Source organism: Mobula birostris, chromosome 30, assembly GCF_030028105.1.
Source record: "Mobula birostris isolate sMobBir1 chromosome 30, sMobBir1.hap1, whole genome shotgun sequence".
Lineage (NCBI taxonomy): Eukaryota > Metazoa > Chordata > Chondrichthyes > Myliobatiformes > Myliobatidae > Mobula > Mobula birostris.
The window spans coordinates 7,818,299-7,838,886 of record NC_092399.1 but is presented as its reverse complement, the minus strand read 5'-3'; the positions used below and the strand labels follow the sequence as shown (position 1 = coordinate 7,838,886).

The following is a 20,588-nucleotide window of genomic DNA, read 5'->3' as shown; positions in this document are numbered from 1 at the left end:
GGAATCCACTGGGGTTATGTAAAATAATGTATTGTTATTTTTCTAAGATGAGCGCACAGTAGCAATATAATCCCCACAACGAAAAGTGTATTTAAACAAATCCTGAAGGCAGAGTTCCGCAGATTTTACCACTCAGTGTGTCCTTCCCGGTTACTGCGGTTGCTCAAGGGTTAAAATGATTCACCGACCAAGCAGCCAAAATGAAAGTCAAACATCTGTGCGACGCCGAAACCCTTGAAACTATAAACGAGATCTTTTTCCCAAACACAAGTGGGCTGGCTGGCTGGGCGTTAAATATCACTCGATCAAAGCCAGGCTGCTGTCTGACTGTGCCGCGTTTGTCAGCCCTCAACACGGGGTGCAGAAGGGAGCCCGAAATGAACAAATTATTGACCATGACGCACTTCCCGACCCACACGCCGCTCACTCGGGGTTAGGAGCGGTAGGTGAGGCGCTTTGAGCATGCTCTGTCAAGATTGTGTGATGACACAACTGGTGAACCTGAGTGAAAACCAACTCGCTCACCCCCCTCTGTTTTATGTTGCAGCCTCGACTAGGGAGAGAGAGAAGACTGACTCCAGATGCAGGAACTGCTGAACGAAATAGACAGGGGGGAGCTTCCTGGAGGTACTCTCTGCATCTAGCTGTGCCGGCTGCCCCGCACTGCCCATGGTGACCGGAGCTGCGTAGCGGACCCAGGAGAACGCGTTCCGAACGAACAATGCGGTCCCATTCTCCCCGCTCCCCGGCGAACGCACCCCCCAATCCCAAGTGTCCTGCAAAGAGAAGGAGGATTTCTCTCCATGGCATGTTTCATGGAAAGTCGAGAGGAAAACAGAAGCAGGAAGTGTCCATCTCCAGTATCGAGAGCATCCATGCAGAGGTGGCGGAGCCCGACAGAAAACCACAGGTGACCGACAGTCAGACAACCTTGACATCTTCAGATTCGGCGAAGAAGGTTCGATTCTAATTACCGTTCAATGTAGACGGACGCCTAGCCGCGTTCCAGCACCTTTTTTTGTGCTCCGGTTAATTATTAGCGCCGTTCAAAAATCTGATCAAACTAATAAGGGAATTCGAAAACTTAAGATGATTGGTGCGTTGGCCTGATTGCCTTGTGTTGCCATAATAATTATATATATAACGCCGCTGTCGGCAAGGTAGTTTCCCTTCCCCACCCGTGATCGCGTGGGTTTCCTCCGGGCGTACCCGTTGGTAGGTTAATTGGTCATTGTAAATTGCCCCGTGATTAGGGTAGGGTTGAACTGGGGGCAGAGCGCGGTTCAAAGGCTTATTCTGCACTGTATCTTAATAACTAAACAATGTCCTGAAAGGCCTGAATCTGCTCCTATGTCTTACAATCGCAGTGAACGAGAGAATGCTTGCAGGTACCTAACGCCAGCACCATCAGCACGTCTGTGTTGAGACCTTGTTACGCTGATACATAGAAATCCGACGTGCCCTTTGGTAAATGTCCACCCAACCCCCCCATACCCGGTGATCACAGCAAAGTAATGACCAGAAAAATAGTACAGAAAAGTCTAAGACCATCATAAGCTTCTGTTAGGCAGAGTGGCGTAGTGGTTAGCACAACGCTTTACAGTACCAGTGACACGGGTTCAATTCCTGCCGCTGCCTGTAAGGAGTTGGTATGTTCTCCCCGTGACCGCATTGAGTTTCATCTGTGTTCCCCTCTCAGTCCAAAGACCTGCTGGTTGGCAGGTTAATTGGTTGTTGTAAATTGTCCGGTGATTAGGCTGGAACCGGGTATCTCAATCAATAAACAAATGAATTTCGAGGATTAATCTTTCTTCCTAGCGGTGTAACGGGCAGCAATGAAGGTCCTCCATCTCTGGTGATGTTCAGGATTTCCTTCATCGTGTCAGTAGCTTCCTCTCAGTTTTCACGACTGTCAGCCATGCAGGTCCTGGGTTTGAGACTCACACTGTCACCCGCAGAAGTAGAAGGGTTCTTCATTGCTGTTTCTGTAACAATTTTGTTTGACCAGTCAGGATAGTTAGGGCTGAACCCCCAAACCGGGAGGACTGGTGACCCACTCTTAGTCTGGCCTCTACCCTTTGACCTGTTTGGCATGGGTGACCCGACCAAGAGCTAAAGCATAAAGCCCTGACTCCAGCCAACATAGTTCTCCAGGTCACTGAGGCACGCAAGCCTCCTAACCACTGAAGAAGGATGTCAGCCTGAAACATCGATTGTTTATTAATTTCCATAGATTCTGCCCAACCTGCTGAGTTCCTCCAGCACTTTGGTGATGGTTGTGGTCCTCTTGGAGGTCTAGGATTATTCATAACTGTCGTGTACTGAGTTGTTACCCAATAGGAACTTGGTCCAGACCTTTTCAGCAAGTATCATGCCAGATAGTAAACGTTATCAAAATATATTTCTGCCACCTTTGATCTACTGAAATCGGAGAATAAGTCAAGTGAATATTCCAAAGTGCAGAGCTGTGAATTGGATACACCACCCTATTGTGAAAGCTCGGCAACAATCATTATAACTCTCTGGTAAATCAAGAATTGTCCAAGCTCAAAATGGGCAATTTTTACTACCTTTTTAAAAGAAAAAGCAAGTCACTGCAACAAGTGTTTTTCAAAGAGGTATTAACCTGTTTGGCAAAGCTGAAGACGCGGTCTTTTTCATGTTTAAGACTTGTGTTAGTCCAGTTGCACGTTAGATAGATCTTTTCGAACGTTTTTTTTCCCCGAAACCTTCATTATGAAAGATCTACACTAAACATCAGAAAATCCTTATCTTGTAAATAGCACATGATCACAAAATGCCACCGTCATTTCCTGGCAAAGCACTAAATTCTCTTGGGTGTCGTACCTTTCATGTGTGAATGGTTCATGTTAACACTTTTTTTTAGAAGTAGGAGAAAAAGGCGGTTTTGCACATATCAGTCCATCTCTGTGTTCTCAGTGGTTCTGTTTCTGTGAGGACATTGGAGTTCCTTGACCGTTTATACAGCCTGCTTTACAGGCCAATCAGTAACCAGTCGCATTCTTCCTTGCACTTAACCTTTTCCCTACTAACTTCTTGAAGTCTGAATTGTTCTAACTTTGAATCAATTTTGCCAGTTCCTTTTATAATCTAACAGCACTACTTGGATCATTTCTAGAGCCTTAAGGTTTTTAACCCTGGAACACCTGGTTCAGTGAATAAATGGTTTTACATTTGGCCTCTCTGAATGTGTCCATTTATAGCTGACTATAGTTCACCTGTCACCTTTCAGCCAGCTTCTTTCCCCTCCCCCCGCCTTTTTATTCTGGTGTCTTCCCCCTTCGTTTGGTCTCAGCCCCTCTATCTCCCTCCTTGTCACCATCTTTCATCCCCTTTCCAGCTCCCTTTATCTCCATCCATCCTATCCCATTTTTCTCGCCCCCTTTCTCACTCCTTCTATCTCCCTCCTTCCCACCCCCATCTCTTATCCTCCCCTGTCTCTCTCCCTATCTTCCTCCTTCCCACCATCTCTCATTCCACCTTCCTACCCTCATCTCTCATCCCCCTTTCTCTCGCCATCTCCCTCCCTCCCAACCCCATCTCTCAGCTCCCCTTTTTCTCTCCCATCTCTCATCTCTCCTTCCTACCCTCAACTCTTGTCCTCTCCTTTCTCTCTCTATATCCCTCCTTCCCACTCCCATCTCTCATCCCCCCTTTCTCTCTCCCTCCTTCCCACTCCCATCTCTCATCCCCTTTCCTCTCTCTATCTCCCTCCTTCCCACTCCCATCTCTCATCCCCCCTTTCTCTCTCCCTCCTTCCCACTCCCATCTCTCATCCCCTTTCCTCTCTCTCTATCTCCCTCCTTCCCACTCCCATCTCTCATCCCCCCTTTCTCTCTCCCTCCTTCCCACTCCCATCTCTCATCCCCTTTCCTCTCTCTCTATCTCCCTCCTTCCCACTCCCATCTCTCATCCCCCCTTTCTCTTTCCCTCCTTCCCACTCCCATCTCTCATTGCACCTTGCCACCTCCATACCTTATCCCCCCTTTCTCACTCCCTCTGTCTCCCTCCTTCCCACCTCCCATCTCTCATCCCCCCTTTCTCACTCCCTCTATCTTCCTCCTTCCCACCTCCACCTCTCATCCCCCCTTTCTCACTCCCTCTATCTCCCTCCTTCCTACCTCCCATCTCTCATCCCCCCTTTCTCACTCCCTCCATCTCCCTCCTTCCCACCTCCCATCCCCCCTTTCTCACTCTCTCCATCTCCCTCCTTCCCACCTCCCATCCCCCCTTTCTCACTCCCTCTATCTCCCTCCTTCCCACCCCCACGCTTTTTGCTTGTCTTTGCCATTCTCCCTACCCATGATTTAGATATTCAAAATATGAGGCCAGACTTGCCTTATGGAATGCATTGACTGTTGATAACCTGCGTTTAACAAGATTGCCCAGAGAGTACCATGTAAATGAGCAGATTATCTGTTTTAAAGATTTTGACTGAGTTATTTTGCATTTGTCAGGACGGGGATAAATTGTTGTTCTTCTCTGAAGTAGTGTGCTGACATCTTGTATGCACACTTTGGAAAACAGGAAATAGGTCCAGAACTTGGCACCTCTTAAATTCCAGTGGTTCTTCAGCACTACAATGGCATGCCAGCACAATTCTTTTAAAGCCAAGGTCAAGTTTATTGCTGTAAACCCAAGTACATATTCACAGGTGCAGTGGCGAGCTTATTTGAAGCAAAATCTGGGGCAAACTGCAACATATAAGCAGCAGTCAAACAAGAAAGAGACATAAATAAGTTGTTGCAAGAAACTACACAATTAGAACAAAATAAAACAGTTCATTTTAGGTCGAAGTGTTGACAATGCAACACACACATAGTGCTGGAGGAACTCAGCAAGTCGGGCAGCATCAAGGAGAATGTGTAAACAATCGATGTTTCGGGCCGAGATCTTTCCCCAGGACTGGGAAGGAAGGGGGGAGGTGCCAGAATAAGAATATGGGGAGAGGAGAAGGAGGTGAGGTGTGAAGCCAGGGAGGTGAGAAAGGTCAAGGGCTGGAGAAGGAGGGATCTGAAGGGAGAGAAGAGGGGACCATAGGAGAAATGGAAGGAGGAGGGGACCCAGGGGGCAGAGATAGATAGGCAGAGGAGAAGAATGTTGCTAAGCTGTAGTGATGAGGATTGTGCTGATTGGCTCAAGAACCAAATGAATGAAGGGAAGTAGCTGTTCTTGAACCTGGTGGTACGGGACTTAAAGACCGCTGCACCTCCTTCCAATGGTAGCTGTGAAAAGATGTCATGGTATGAGTGGCGGAATTCGGAGGCAGTGCCTTCTGTAGAGACCACTGACAATGGGGGGGTGGGGGGGGCGGCACCACTGTAGCATAACCGTTAGCGTGATGCTATTACAGCTCGGGGCGTTTCGGAGTTCGATTCCTGCACCATTCTGTAAGGAGTTTCCTCCCCTTGGAATGAGAGGGTTTTCCCTGGGTGCTCCAGTTTCCCTCCACAGTCCAAAGACCTACCAGGTAGGTTAACTTGTCATTGGAAAATCGTCCCGTGACTAGGTTAGGGTTAACCAGGGTTGCTGGGCTAGCATGGCTCGAAGAGCCTGAAGGGCCTATATGCCATGCTGTATCGCTAGGTAACAAATGTCCAAGTTCCTGGAACGGGACTTGAACCAACAGTTAACGGATTTTCAGAGGGTTGTTATAAACTGAATTATAAATCGCAATAAAGAATTAAGGCTACAGCAGTACAAAACAAAGGAATCCACCTTGCAGTTGTCTTGGAATCCAGTAGCTTTCCCTCAGTCTGCGATAGATCAGAGAGTCAAACCACACGTCCGTCTTTGCATGGATTTGCTCCTGACATGATGCTGAGATACATCCTAGGATGTGCTGGGACACATAAGCAGTGATGTAACCTGGGGTAACTGGGTGTGTCAGCCTTTCAAAACCAGATACTCACACCCAGGTAACCCAGCCAGGGTTGATCAGGCCTTGGCTTGTATCCTAGCAGCATTGGTCTGCAGGTCACAGCTCTTGATCCATAGCCATCTGGAGGCTCGCTCAGCAGCCTCCGTGATGGTCCTGATGGCTGTTTTCTTTGCAGCTCCCATAATGCCGAGGAGAGAGTAGGCTCTTTAGGGTGGGCAGCCAGCAAAACCTGTAAGCCCCACCTCTATAGGCTGGCATCGTGCCCTCCACCCCTCTCTCTGGCGCTGCTTCACCAGCTCCTGGTGTTCAAGAGCCTCCTCAATCCAGTCTCCCCAAGGAACTGCCGGCCCTTCCATGACCACCTGCTTCGAGGTTTCTGACAGAATGACCACGTCAGGCCTCAGGGATGATGATGTGATGAAGTCAGGGAACTTTAATTGCTTGCCGAGATTGACTTTCAGTTGCCAGTCAGACGTCGTGGTGAGCAAGTCTGCAGGTTATCTGGGCTGAGGATGTGGTTGGTCACCCACGTTGACAAAGGCTGTGAAGCTCTGCGGGTCGGCGGAGGTGCTTACTGTTGTTAGTGGCCGAGGAAATATTTTCCACCAGTTTTCCACACTGGGCATGGTGCCAGCAGTAGAGACCTTCTCCCTGGGCTTTTAGGCAATGAAGATTTTGCATAAATGCAAATAGGATACAGCAATACTAAAGGGCTTAACAACGGAATCCACCTAGATAGTATCTTGCCTTGAGTATGGTGTAGATCAGAGTCTGACCACAAATTAGTCTGTGAATGGAATTGCTCCTGTGACTATCTGAACAGTGATCTGTTGGCACCTGCGCTGTTAGGAGGAAGAAAGCAGCAATCGGGGCCGTGCAGACAATAGGAAGGTGAACTGGGATCGACGTGCTCCTAAATCTAGAGTCAGTGTTTTGGACAACTTGTGATTCCCTTTCACCAATTCTTACTGCTGAGGTTTGAGGACACAGAAATTGTACCCGTGAGAATTAGGCAACCAAGGCAGGGAAGCAGCAAAAATCTGTCATCAGCAAATAATGAAGGTGAATGTGTCTATAGTTAAGGTGCATTCGTGCTACAGGCTGAAACAAAACCTTTGAAATATACTTTAATTCAATTATTTACATATAAATCATAATAAATTGGTCAGGATTTAGTAAATTCCATATAGTGTTTGTACCTTGAATTTCTACTTTTTTAATCACTTATTATTTGGAAAGTTTTTTTTCCTGAAATACACATCAGTGATATCTTGCTATCCAACCGTAAGAACAGTTGAAAGTCATTGGCTTTTTTTCCCCTTAGGACTTTATTTCCTAGAGTGTAGGAGAGTGAATGGAGGTTTGATAGAGGTATATAAAATCATGAGGGGTATAGAGAGGGTAAATGAAAGCAGGCTTTTTTCCAAGGAGGTTGGGTGGGTCTACAACTAGAAGTCATTGGTTAAGGGTGAAAGGTGAAATGTTTAAGGAGAAAATGAGGGGGAACTTATTCATTCAGAGAAGGTTGGGAGTGTGGAATGAGTTGCCAGCAGATGTGGGTTCGATTTCAGCATTTAAGGGAAATTTGAAGGGGTACAGAGGGCTCTGGTCTGGGTACAAGTCAATGGGACTAGGCCAAAGAGCCTGTTTCTGTGCTGTCGTGTTCTATGACTGACTGCACACCACAGGCGTTTGATTTGCTGAACAGCAGGCAGAGAGTTTGCTGTCATTCCTACAAGTTCCTCTCACCGTTCTGGCATTGCACTCTTTCCATGTGGTAATTTAACACCTTTCTCTGCTGTGCTGTCAGCCCTTTTAACACCACCTACCCTTTTTTGCTCGTTCCACTCCCTGCTGCTTTCAGAACTGCTGCACCGAACTTCTGTTTATTGTCAGATTGATGTAGGTCACTGTTCTGGTAGATTCCATGGTTATTGAAAAACAATTCTGTCATTTTCTTTGGTTCCTCGTCATTTATATGCTGAGCGAACTAAAAATGCAGAACATGGTGGGCATGCTGTCTCACACCGGAATGTGTGGCAACTCTTGCAGGCTGCCCTCAGCACACCCTTGGGTTGCTAACACAAATGATGCATTTCACTGAATGTACCTACCTACAGTACCATGTAAACATCTCAGGCACATGTATGTAGCTAGGGCTTTTGCACAGTGCTGTATTTCTCAACTTGAAGCGGAGAGGGAGTTTATAAATCTGGTGGGAGCAAAGAATGTTTGGAATGGAGGGGGATGGAGTGCCGTGGAAGGGGTGTGGGACAGATGACAGAGAAGAGGTGCCAGGGGTGGGGCTTGGTGTGGGTGCAGACACACCCAGCTCTGAGACACCAAGTCATTTGATCATTGCAGAATGTCTCTCAAGTGTTTCCCACTCCCTCCCCGCTCCCTTCCCCTTTTCCCAACCATGATACATGGAGCTTAGAAAAAAAGAGGGCTATGGGTAACCCTAGGTAATTTCTAAGATAGGGGCATGCTTGGCACAGCATTGTGGGCCGAAGGGCCTGTATTGTGCTGTAGGTTTTCTATGTTTCTATGATTCGCCTCTCCCTGACCCCTTCCCACTCTCAGTCCACAATAGAGGCCCTAGTTAGATATACGCGCCTAAGACTGCATCTGTGATAAATAAATCTGAATCTGAAAAAAAAGATCTATTACACTCTGTGGACTCTTTATTAGGTACACGTCAATTAATGTGAATATCTAATCAGCCAATCATGTGGCAGCAACTCAGTGCAGAAAAGCATGCAGACTTGGTCTGGAGGTTTGGTTCGTGTTCAGACAATAGAACGTAGACTCTCAGAATGGAGAAGAAACGTGATCTAAGTGACTTTGACCATGGGATGATTGTTGGTGCCAGATGGGGTGGTTTGAGTATCTCAGACACTGCAGAGCTCCTGGGATTTTCACACACAACGGCAGAGTTTACAGACGTTGGTCGGGGGGGGGGGTGAACATCTGGGGGTGAAAAGACCTTGTTAATGAGAGAGGTCAGAGGAGAATGGACAGTGTGGCCCAAGCTGACAAGAAGGTGACTGTAACTCAGACAACTGCATGTTACGACAGTGGTGTGCAGAAGAACACCTCTGAATGCACAACACATTGAACATTGAAGTGGATGGGCTACGGCAGTAGGAGACTACACTGGATTCCACTTCTGTACCTAATAAAGTGGCCCAGTAAGTGACACATACCCGTGCCATTTGTCAAGTCAGCTGCCTTGGAGGACACCCGGCTGATTTCATTATAGATCAACCTTTTGGTAGCTGGTGTTTCTGGCTGATGACCAAAATTTTGAGTTGAATTTCATTCGATCACCTCCATTCACAATATTTTCATTTTCATATGACTCGGACTTGTCATCAGTAAGTCATCCAGGCACAGGAAACTAGAGAGTTCTTCATCATTTGAGACAGCAGTTGGCAAGATACCAGGTCCCGTAGCCTGTGGTGGTTTAGAGGACAATCATGGTTTGCCTGTTTGCAGCAGAGCGATGACTGTGCAGAGCTTAGCATTTTGAGAGCATTCTTTGCAGAAAAAACACGAAGTAGGAAAGCAGCAGGTGGCCCAGCATTTGTGGAATCCAGGCATGAAAACTGTGTGCAGATATGGTCCTACGACTGTAGGAGCAGAATTAGGCCACTCATCCCATCGAGTCTACTCTGCTATCCCATTGTGGCCGGTTTATCATCCCTCTCAATGTCATTCTCCTGCCTTTCTCCTCCCCCCCCAGTAACCTTTGACACTCTTACTAATCAAGAACCTATCAACCTCCTCTTTAAATACCCCCACTGACTTGACCTTCCACCACCGTCTGTGACAATGAATTCCACAGATTCAGCACTCTCTGTCTAAAGAAATTCCTCCTCATCTCTGTTCTAAATGGACATCCCACTCTGAAGCTGTGCCCTCTGATCCTAGACTTTGCCACTATAGGAAACATCCTCTCCACATCTACTCTATATTTTCAATATTCTATGGGTTTCAGTGAGCCTCCCCCACCATTCTTCTAAACGCCAGTGAGTACAGGCCCAGAGCCATCAAACATTCCTTGTACATTAACCCTTTCATTCCTGGAAATATTCTTGGGCTGAATGGAAATTTGTTTTTAAGGATCTCTGACATTATTTCCTCCTGCTTTTTAAAATATACCATCTTTCCGAATTGATTGCAGATCGCTGGTGTTGAAAGTTAGATGAATGGATTGGCTTAAAATTTAATCTGTACATCACTGCAACCTTGCTGGGTATTAACAAGCGGGCATTGGTTAGCCTTGGATTTAAAACTATTTCAACTTTAGAAAGCATATAAAGCTCAAAATAAATTTATTATCAAAGTACATATGTGTCACCATATTAAGACCCTGACTTTCATTGTTTTGTGGTTAGTTAGTTCCTCTTCACGTCTTATGGTGCATCCGGTGTCAGCAGCTGGCCGGATTCGAACCCGGGACCGTTCGCCTCGAAGTCTGGTGCAAGTGCCACTACACCATAGCCAGGCATACTTGATAAATCTACAGAGTAATACCATCACAGCATCAATGAAAGACTGCCTTAGCATTCAACCAGACTGCAGAAGATAGCATATCAAGTCCAGTCAGATAGGATTCCCACCCTGCCTTTCGGGTGATGCTTCCTCAAAGTTCAATTATTTCAGAAAATTAGTTCAGTGGAATGTTTATATTTGTTATATGGTTAAGTACGTGTTAGAATTTTGGAAACGGTTCAGCTTACACAAGACTTTTGTGCTGAATTTGAAAGATGTGTGCCAAGTTACATCAAAACCACCTGACGTGAGAGCTGTTGTTTTGTGACAGGAGTCCAGCGCAAGACAATAGAAGTTACTTCCCAGTGGCCAAGCATTTTAATTCCAGTTCCCAATCCTGTTTTGACACGTCGGTCCTTGGCCTCCTCGTGTGCCAAGATGAGGTCTCCCTCAGCGTGGGGGAGCAACACTTTGTATTCATTCCATCTGCGTAGCCTGCAACCTGATGGCATGAACATCGATTTCTCCTTGTAGTTAAAAAAAATCCCCCCCCCTTCCCCCTCTTCTATTCCCCACTCTGGCGTCTTGCCTCTTCTCACCTGCCTATCACTTCCCCCTGGGTCCCCTCCTCTTTCCCGTTCTCCTATGGTCATTCTTCTCTCCTATTAGATTCCTTCTTCACCAGCCCTTTACTTTTCTCCACCCGCCTGGCTTCACCCATCACTTTCCTGCTATCCTCCTTTCCCTCCCCTCACCTTTTCATTCTGGTGTCTCCCTCCTTCCTTCCCAGTCCTCAAGAAGGGTCTCAGTCTGAAACGTCGACTGTTTATTCATTTCCATGGATGCTGCCTGACCTGCTGAGTTCCTCCAGCATTTTGTGCGTGTTGCTTTGGATTTCCAGCACTTGCAGAATTTCCTGTGTTTAAAATGTACTATTATTTACAAAGATAATTAGTGCAAAACAAGGGTTCATGGGTTTATGGGATGTCCAGAAAGCTGATGGTGGAGGGAAAGAAATGGTACCTAAAATATTAAGTGTGAGTCTTCAGACTCCTGTACTGGGGTAATGAGAAGAGAGCATTGTGAGAATTCTTCGTGACGCACTGTATCGTGAAGAAGTCGTCGATGGTGGAGAGGGTTGTGCTTTTGATGGAGCTGGCTGAGTGTACAAAACTCTGCAGCCTGGTGTGATCCTGTGAGCTGGAGTTTCCGTACCAGGCTATGATATAGCCAGACAGGTGGTTCTCCACCATACATCCGTAGACATTTTCAGCTGTGTTTGGTGACTTGCCAAGTCCCCTGAAGCCCCTGCTGAAGTAAAGCTGTGGGTATGGTTGTGTCAATGTGTTGGGCACAAGACACCCAGTAACTTTTCCACCACTGACACCTCAATGAGGACTGCTGTGTCCTCCAAACTTTCCCTTCCTGGTCCACGATCAATTCCTTGGTCTTTGCTGACATTGAGTGCAGAGTTATTGTTGCAACACCACTCAACCAGCTGATCTCTCTCACTCCTGTGAGCCTCATTGCCATCATCTGGGATTCTGTCAACGACAGTGATGTCATCAGTGACTTTACAGGTAAGGGGTTCCCAATCTGGGATCCACGGGCCCCCTTGCTTAGCAGTATTGGTCCATGGCATGAGAAGGTTGGGAACCACTGTTATGGCTGGTGTTTGAGCTTTGGCTAGCCACACAGTCATGGGTGTAGAGAGGGTAGAGCAGTGGGCTAAGCACATATCCCTGAGGTGTGCCGGTGTTTTTTGTCAGCAAAGAGGAGGTGTTATTACCGATCTGCACAGACCGTGGTCTCCCGAGAAGAAAGGTGAGGATCCGGTTGCAGGGGGAGTTACAGAGGCTCAGGTTTTGAAGCTTGTTGATTAGTACTGAGGTAGCCATACACCTTTAATTAGTTCCCTACAGCAGTTCAAATCCAGACTTTGACTGTGCGCAACAAAAACTGTTTTGCTGTTTCAAATGGAGCCCCACCACCCTGCTGCTATCAGGAAGGAGGTACAGTAGCCTCAGGACTCTCACCACCAGGTTCAGGAACAGTTATCACCCCTCAGCCATCAGCTCTTGAACTAAAGGGGATAACTTCCCTCAACTTCACTTGCCCCATCATTGCAACATTCCCACAACCAATGGGCTCACCTTCAAGGGCTCTTCATCTGATGTTCCTGATATTTATTGCTTATTTATTTATTATTATTATTTCTTCTTTTGTAGTTGCACTGTTTGTTGTCTTCTGCACTCCGGTTGAAGGTCTTAGTTGGGTGGACTTTCATTGATTCTGTTATGGTTATTATTCTATAGACTTATTGAGTATGCCCGCAAGAATATGTATCTCAGGGTTGTATATAGTGACACATATATACTTTGATAATAAATTTATTTTGAACTTTACTATAGTATCAAACCAGTGCACAACTACAGGAGACTAGTTATGCCCTAGAACCTGTGATTCTTTTCTCTTTAGTCTGTCAAGAGTTTCAAAGTTCAAAGTATATATTGTCATCAAAATACATATATGTCATCATATGTAACCCCGAGATTCATTTTCCTGTGGGCATACTCAGCAAGTCTACAGAATAGTAACTATAACAGGATCAATGAAAGATCAACTAGAGTGCAGAAGGCAACAAACTGTGCAAATGCAAATATACATAAATAGCAATAATTAACGAGAACATGAGATAATCAGATGAAAAGTCCTTAAAGTGAGATCATTGGTTGTGGGAAACATCTCAATGATGGGGCAAGTGAGTGTAGTTATCCCCTTTAATTCAAGAGCCTGATGGTGGAGAGGTAGTAACTATTCTTGAACCTGGTAGTTCGAGTCCTGAGGCTCCTGTTCCTTCTCCCTGATGGTAGTAGTGAGAAAGGAGCATGGCCTGGGCCTGGGTGGTGGGGATCTCTGATGATGGATGTTGCTTTCCTACAACAGTATTTCATGTCGATGTGCTCAGTGGTTGGGAGGGCTTTACCTGTGACTGAACGTTCCATTAAGAAAGGTAGTTGTGCCCACATAATTCCATTTGTTGTTCGCGTCGCAGTTTCAACTCGATAATTTATCAATAATTTTGATAAGAACAACATTCAGCCTATTGTCTTTTGGAATCCTGAGATAAAATATCAATGGAACAGGTGATCACAGAACTTCAGTTCAGTTGACATACATGCTCATTGTTATCAATTAAAAACCAAGTACCACGCAAAAGTACAGGCAGGAGAAATAGTTTGTGACTTTGAAACAAAATGTAAGATGCTGACCTCAGCCTGTTTTATTGTCTGTCTGCAAGAATCCTTAAACCTCATCCTTGGATGAGGATGGGAATCACTACTCTAAACTCCTTCAGCCACAGCATATGGTCTAGTCCTACACTCATGGTCCCATTCCTCTCTGTTTTAAAGCCCCCGATAGAGTCATAGAAGAGGACAGCACAGAAACAGGCCTTTTGGCCCATCTGGTCCATGCCAGACAGTTTAAACTGCCTACTCCCATCAACCTGCACCCTCCATATCCCCAGCATCCACGTACCTCAATTTTTACTGCATAATCAAGTGAAGTGTTGGCGCGTGGCCAAGTGGTTAAGGTGTTCGTCTAGTGACCTGAAGGTTGCTAGTTCGAGCCTTGGCTGAGGCAGCATGTTGTGTCCTTTGAGCAAGGCACTTAACCACACATTGCTCTGTGACGACACCGATGCCAAGCTGTATGGGTCTTAATGCCCTTCCCGTGGTCAACATCGGTGGCGTGGAGAGGGGAGACTTGCAGCACGGGCAACTGCTGGTCTTCCATACAACCTTGCCCAGGCCTGTGCCCTGGAAATCTTCCAAGGTGCAAATCCATGGTCTCATGAGGCTAACAGATGCCTATTAATCAACTGAGGGTGTTATCAAAGACACAGCTCGGGTTTTGACAGTAGAGGAACAGATTTGAAAGGCGGCGATGGGAGTGCCTTGGGTGGATGAGTTCAAGTACCGTGGTTTCAGTCTAGCTGAGACGGTGCTGGAATGAAGATAAACAGGTACGGAAACGAGCTTGTAGCAAAAGTGAGGGTGATGCTGCTTCTTCCGTTCGCAAAACAACAGATCCCACGCCATATGTAATGCTAATAAATCTGATTCTGAAAGAAAGTTAGATAAAATTAATTAAAAATGTTCCCATTTGGATCATAATCATCTATGGCTCATTTACCAAAAATGTTGCCACACTGAAAATAATGGAAGATAAAGTTTTAAATCTAGAATTCTTCTGCTCCATTGGCTTAATTCTGCTCTGATCGGTCTACTTACTAATTAAGGCATCAGAGAGACTAGATAACAGAAACAACTTTAACCTGAATCCAACGGTTTCTGCTCTTCAGGCACCATCTGGTTTTCTAGAGTGTCCCCTGTGCCTGGTGCGGCACCCGCTGGAGAACGTGCCCAAGATTATGACGTGTCATCACCGCTCCTGCCTTGACTGTTTGCGCCAGTACCTGCGGATCGAGATTACAGAGAGCCGCGTGAACATTAGCTGCCCCGAGTGCTCAGAGCGGCTGAACCCGCACGATATTCGAATGATCCTGAACGACCAGGCACTGATGGAGAAGTACGAAGAGTTTATGCTACGGCGGTACTTGGCTTCAGACCCTGACTGTCGATGGTGTCCGGCACCAGACTGTGGGTATGTAGAATCTTTTTTTTAAAAGGAATCTTGTGATTTATTTACTAATTGAAGTACAGCACTGGATAGGCCCCTCGAGCGTCCTGCGAACTCCCACGCTACTGTGGGCCCATGGTTGCTGTTTAACTGACTGTACGATCTTCTTGCTCCAACTGCTCAACCAAAGTAGCTCCTGGATTTGGACTACAGCACGCCCAGAGTTCGTTAACAGCAAAGCTCTCCTTTGCTACACCACTGCATAATTGTATTTGTCATTTCGAGTTCTTCCATCTCACGGTCACTGAGTGTAACGGCGACACAGTAAATTGCATGGTGGCTGAGCAATCTGTTGGTTGGGATTGAGGTGCAGTACCAGAATCGAGACCGACAGCGATTCTGCGGGATTGCTGGTAGTCGGGGAAGCCAAAGGAGAGTCTAGGGTTGAATTTCCCGGTTCCTGCAGGACCTCAGGGTGGAACGGGCGGGTGGCATGCATGGACTTACCTGGCGGTTGAACTAAATGAGCAAGAGAATGAGTATCCTCAGAAACTGAATTTATCTTCCATGGGCTGTGCGGATGAGTATAAAGACTGTCAGACGAAATGCTGACTAAAACCATCAGGTTGATGGGAGAATGAGAACAGTGAGGGACATTGAAGGGTTGTAGTTACAGTTGATTCAATAATTAACAGCACATTACAGGCCCTTCAGCCCACAGCTTTGTGCCGACCATGTAACCTAGGGCCGGGGCTTCCGAGCATTTTTTTATGCCATGGACCTACAGCATTAAGCAAGGGGTCTGTGGAACCCTGGAGTCAGGGGCAATAGATTGTGTTCCTTGTAGGTTTCCTCACTGGGGTCTGGTCAAACTGCCTTGAAAGAGTTTTTGAGAATGGAGGGTCCTATTGCTCTGTCTCATGTTAAAATTGGCCACATTGAGTGGTCCTGTGTAGGGTATCCTAGGACCTCACTGAAAGGAAAGATCTCTGAGGATTGAGGAATTGATCATTATCTGAGCTACAGTAGGTACACAATGGAAGAGGTGGAGGCGTTACTCACGGCCGAAGAGTGAGGAGGAATTATTTGTTTATGCTCAACATGAACACAAGTACTTGAAGTTGGCTTTAGAGCAATGACATGGGAGGGAGCATACAGAGAAGGATAGATGGCTCCAATTGAAAAACTTGGTCAAAGGCTGTAGTATGTTCTTTGTCAGCAGTTGAACGCCCAGCCCAGTGGCACAGTGGTTAGCGTGATGCATTACAACAACAACGATCAGCAGTTGGAGCTTAATTCCTGCCCCTGCCTGTAAGAGAACGTTTATACATTCTCCCTATCACCATGTAGGTTTCCTTCCACGTTCCAGAGATATACCGGTTAGGGTCAGAAGGTTGTGGGAGTGCTACATTGGCGCCAGAATCGTGATGACACTCACGGGCTGCCCCCAGCACATCCTCTGACTGCCGGTCGTTAGTGCAATGATACATTTCACTGTGTGGTTTGAGACATTACCACCCAGCTACACAGTTTAGATTGGCTTTTTTTGAAAAGCTGTAGAAAGAGGTGTGTACAGATTTGTTTGATAGTCTATATTTATTAAAACTGGATTAGGATGAATCATGAGAACTGGGTCATGAATCACAACTGATGTTTACCTGAAGCTCGATTCACTTGCGTGTGAAAACCCAATTGGTTCCTTGGGAAATTTTACTTTTCCCAGACACTGAACTGCCTAAATTTGAGTCATCTCTGTCTAAATTACATCCCACAAATATTTTATTACAAGGAATTGATGATTGGTTTCTTTTGGGGTGACACAGCAGCGTAGCAGTTAGTGCAACGCTTTTAGCAGCAGCTGAAACATTCAAAGATTCAGAAGTGCGTTTATTATCAATGAATATAGAAGTTATACAACCTCGAGATTCGTCTGCTTGCAGGCAGCCGCAAAGCAAGGAGCCCGAAAGAACCCAATTATAAAAAATAAGACCAACCCCCTGTGCCCACAGAGAACGAAGAATAAAAAAACAAATCATGCAAACAATAGATGGGAGCAACAACAATGACATTTCGAACCAAATTGAGCCTTTGGATCAGGATTCAATTCCCGCCACTGCCTGTCAGGAATGTGCGTGTTCTTCCCGTGACCGTGTGGGTTTTCTCTGGGTGCTCTGGTCGCCCCCCCCCCCCGGGCACATTCCAAATACCTACGGGTCAGGGTTTGTGAGCTGAGGGCGTGTTATGTTGCCACTGGAAATGGGACGACACTTGCAGACTGTCTCAGCACACCCTCAGTGCATGTGCCACGTTTCACTGCGTGCTTTGGTGTTTTAATGCAAAGCTAATCTTATCTCTCTGTAGGCAGCTACACCAGTTGAGACTGAATAGATTTCAGGTACACTGCTCTTGATATTAAATCACACAGTTTTAAAAATATCGTCAGCAACACACATCACACCAATTCAGTATTTAAATAGTTAAAACTATTAAGTACACACTTAAATTATCCAGATTAAATGTTACACATTTGTGTTTTGATTACAGTTGACAAAATCAGGCCCAGAATATCCATGCACGGTGATTGAATGAACTAAGTTTAGTTTGTATATGTGTTTATTTATAAGATAATTACTAAACGTTCCCTTGGTGAGGATGAAAGATAAAATCCAGAAAGGTACCAGAGAGTAAATGGTGTGAAGAAGCACTGTAGATCAGAACACCCTTTCAAGCTGGGTTACCCTAGGAAAAGATGCGTGCAGGATATGTGTCACTAAACACCTGGCAAACTACATTCTGCACCTTGTGTCTACCTCCAAGTTGATTTTAAATACAGTTAATTGGACCATAGGTTAAATAGGGCAGCCGCTTATTTGGGACAACTCTTAAAGAACAAAAGCTAATCGGGAAAGTAGCCGGGATTCCCTCTGTTTATTTGGGACATGATGCTGCTCAATAGGGTTGGGAGACTGTAGCTGGGCAGTCAACTGGCATCAGTCGTGTGCACTTGTGTGGCCACTAGACACCACACCGTGCTTAGAACAAAGTTTTTAAATAGCCTCAGTTGCATGTGTTTGTGTTCACAAGGCACTGTTTTTTGTCACTGATAGTTGGCAAGAAATAAGCAGTAAGACAATTCAGAATTGCTTTGCTCACTGCGGTTTCAAGCATTCAGGCTTGGCGATGCCAGGAATGGTTAAGAGTGGAAATAAAATGATTTCACTACTTCAACAAGTTAGGAACTATGAGGAATTTGAAGGTATCAGCAATGATGTTGAATGTTACAATGAAAATGAAGATTTGGAGGATGCAATCCTCGATAGCTGTGTATGGATGCAGTCCGATAACTCCCTTGGGGGAGAAGACTGTCGCATTGTCTGCAAGGTTTTGTTTGGCGAGTAGGACATTGTCAGGTTGTTGCTGGATTTGTCCGTTGTAGATCGCTGTGAAAGTTCTGCGGTAGTGTTGCAGCGCGAGGCTGTTACAGCGCAGGGTGTCGGAGTTTAATTCTAATGTCGTCTGTACGTACTCGCTGTGGAATGTGCGCGTTTCCTCCATGTGCTCCAGTTTTCTCTCTCGGCCCAAAGGTGTACCCGTGGGTAGGTTGATTGTAAGTTGTCCTGTGATGAGGCGAAGGTTAAATTGAGGGTTGCTGGGTGTCACAGCTCAAAGGGCTGAAGGGCCTTTTCCATGCTGTGTCTCGATAAATAAATAAAATAAAGATTTCACTGAACCGGAAACGTTTTTCTTTAAACTGGGAGTTTTCTGCGTAATATTCCTACTGATTGGTCAGCTTTTCAAAACTGGAGATTGTTGACTGAATTAAGTTCCACCCCTGCCAAGGAGGGACTCAGGTGGTTTGCCGAGGCATCTGCTGTAACCACCATAACGTCTGTGCAGACAGTGTGGGCTGTGCAGAGTACAGGAGTCTCCAGACGGGCCAAGTGAATGGGCAAGGTTCTGGAAGGGGTATTTATTTATTTAGAGATGCAGCTCGGAATTGGCCCTTCCGGCCCTTTGAGCCGTGCTGCCCCCGACAGCCCCCGATTTAACCTGAACATAATCACGGGACAATTTACAACGATCAACTAGCCCGCCCTGTCCGTTTCTGGACTGTGGCAGGAAACCGGAGCACCCGTTCCATGGGGAGGGCGTACAGAGGATGCTGGGATTGAACTCTGAACTCCGACACCCCGAGCTGTGACGGTGGCACGCTAACCGCTACGTTACCGTGGCGTCCTAGAATCTAAACACTTGTGCAGAGAGAACGATAGAAATGTGGGGCAGTTTTAAACGGTGAGCGTTGAAATGTAGTTCAGTGGCTTTTGGCCGTCATTATGTGCAATTCACTGAACCTTGACATGTGGGTGCACCAGGCAGTTGGGAAGGGAGGCTGGCTGTGACTACAAAGAGAATTTGAGAACAACCATAGAACCATGATGAATGTAGAGTATTGTGTTCAGATCCAATCTCCCCATCGAAGGAAGAAAATTTACTTACTGATGCCACACAGAGTAGACCCCGCTGGCGCACCAACTCCTGACAACCATGATTTAACCCTAGACTAATCACGGGACAATTTACAATGACTATTTAACCTACTAACTGGTACATCTTTGGACTGTGAGAGAAAACCAGAGAACCCGGAGAAAACGCACATATTCCATGGTGAGGATGTAGACTTCTTACAGATGACATTGGAATTGAAGTCCGAGCTCTGAACTCGACGGTCCAAGCCGTAACAGTGGCTCGCTAACTGCTACACCTACCGCGGCGCGCCAGCGTAGGTCTGTGGGTGTCAAAAAACTAAGAAGAGGCCTGTTCCAGATTGACCACATCTTGGGTGAAATAAATTGCTGTGTTTTCCAGGTATGCTGTGATCGCTTATGGATGTGCCTGCTGTCCAAAGATCTCCTGTGGCCGGGATGGCTGTGACACTGAGTTCTGTTACCACTGCAAACAACTCTGGCACCCAAATCAGACCTGTGACAGCGCTCGTCAGCAGCGAGCTCAAAGTCTGCAGATTCGAGCAAAGCAAACAACGGTGCTGAACTACGGCCAGGAATCGGGCAGTGGTATGTGTGAGAGTGTTTCTGCACTTTAATGTGCCAGTCAACGAACTTCCATACCGTTGTCCATGTTTCTGTGTCTTGATAAACTGAGGTGCATCAACATGAAAAGCATTGTTTTTTTAATGATCTATTTTCATATCGTTCCCTCGTTCCTAGTATATGGGCATTGGCTGACTTGTCAGTTTCCAATCAAAGTTCGAAGTGAATTTATTATCAAAGTACATACACATCACCGTATACGACCCTGAGGTTCATTGTCTTGTGGGCATTTGCAGTAAGTACAAGAAAAACAATAGAATCAATGTATGGCCCCACCCAACAGGACAGTCAAACAGTCAATGTGCAAACACCAATAAACTTGTGCAAATATGAAAAAAAGGGCAATAAATATGGAGAACATGAGATGAAGGGTCCTCAGACAGTCCTAGTGTCCATTTTGAAACTCAGCACACGAATTGTATAATAACGCCCGTGTT

General features: G+C 46.1%; 1 protein-coding gene across 5 annotated transcripts in view; it reads left to right on the top strand.

The window, feature by feature from the left end:
• The first annotated feature begins 275 nt into the window (after positions 1-275).
• rnf19b (ring finger protein 19B) overlaps positions 276-20,588 on the top strand; it is a 35,879-nt gene continuing 15,566 nt past the window's right edge. For 2 of the 5 annotated variants that reach the window (XM_072247115.1, XM_072247110.1), the window contains exons 1-3: positions 460-958; positions 14,766-15,067; positions 19,910-20,115. In XM_072247115.1, the coding sequence (XP_072103216.1) occupies positions 722-958; positions 14,766-15,067; positions 19,910-20,115 (745 nt within the window). In that variant the 5' untranslated portion in view covers positions 460-721. The other 3 variants (XM_072247114.1, XM_072247111.1, XM_072247116.1) reach the window with 3 other exon arrangements.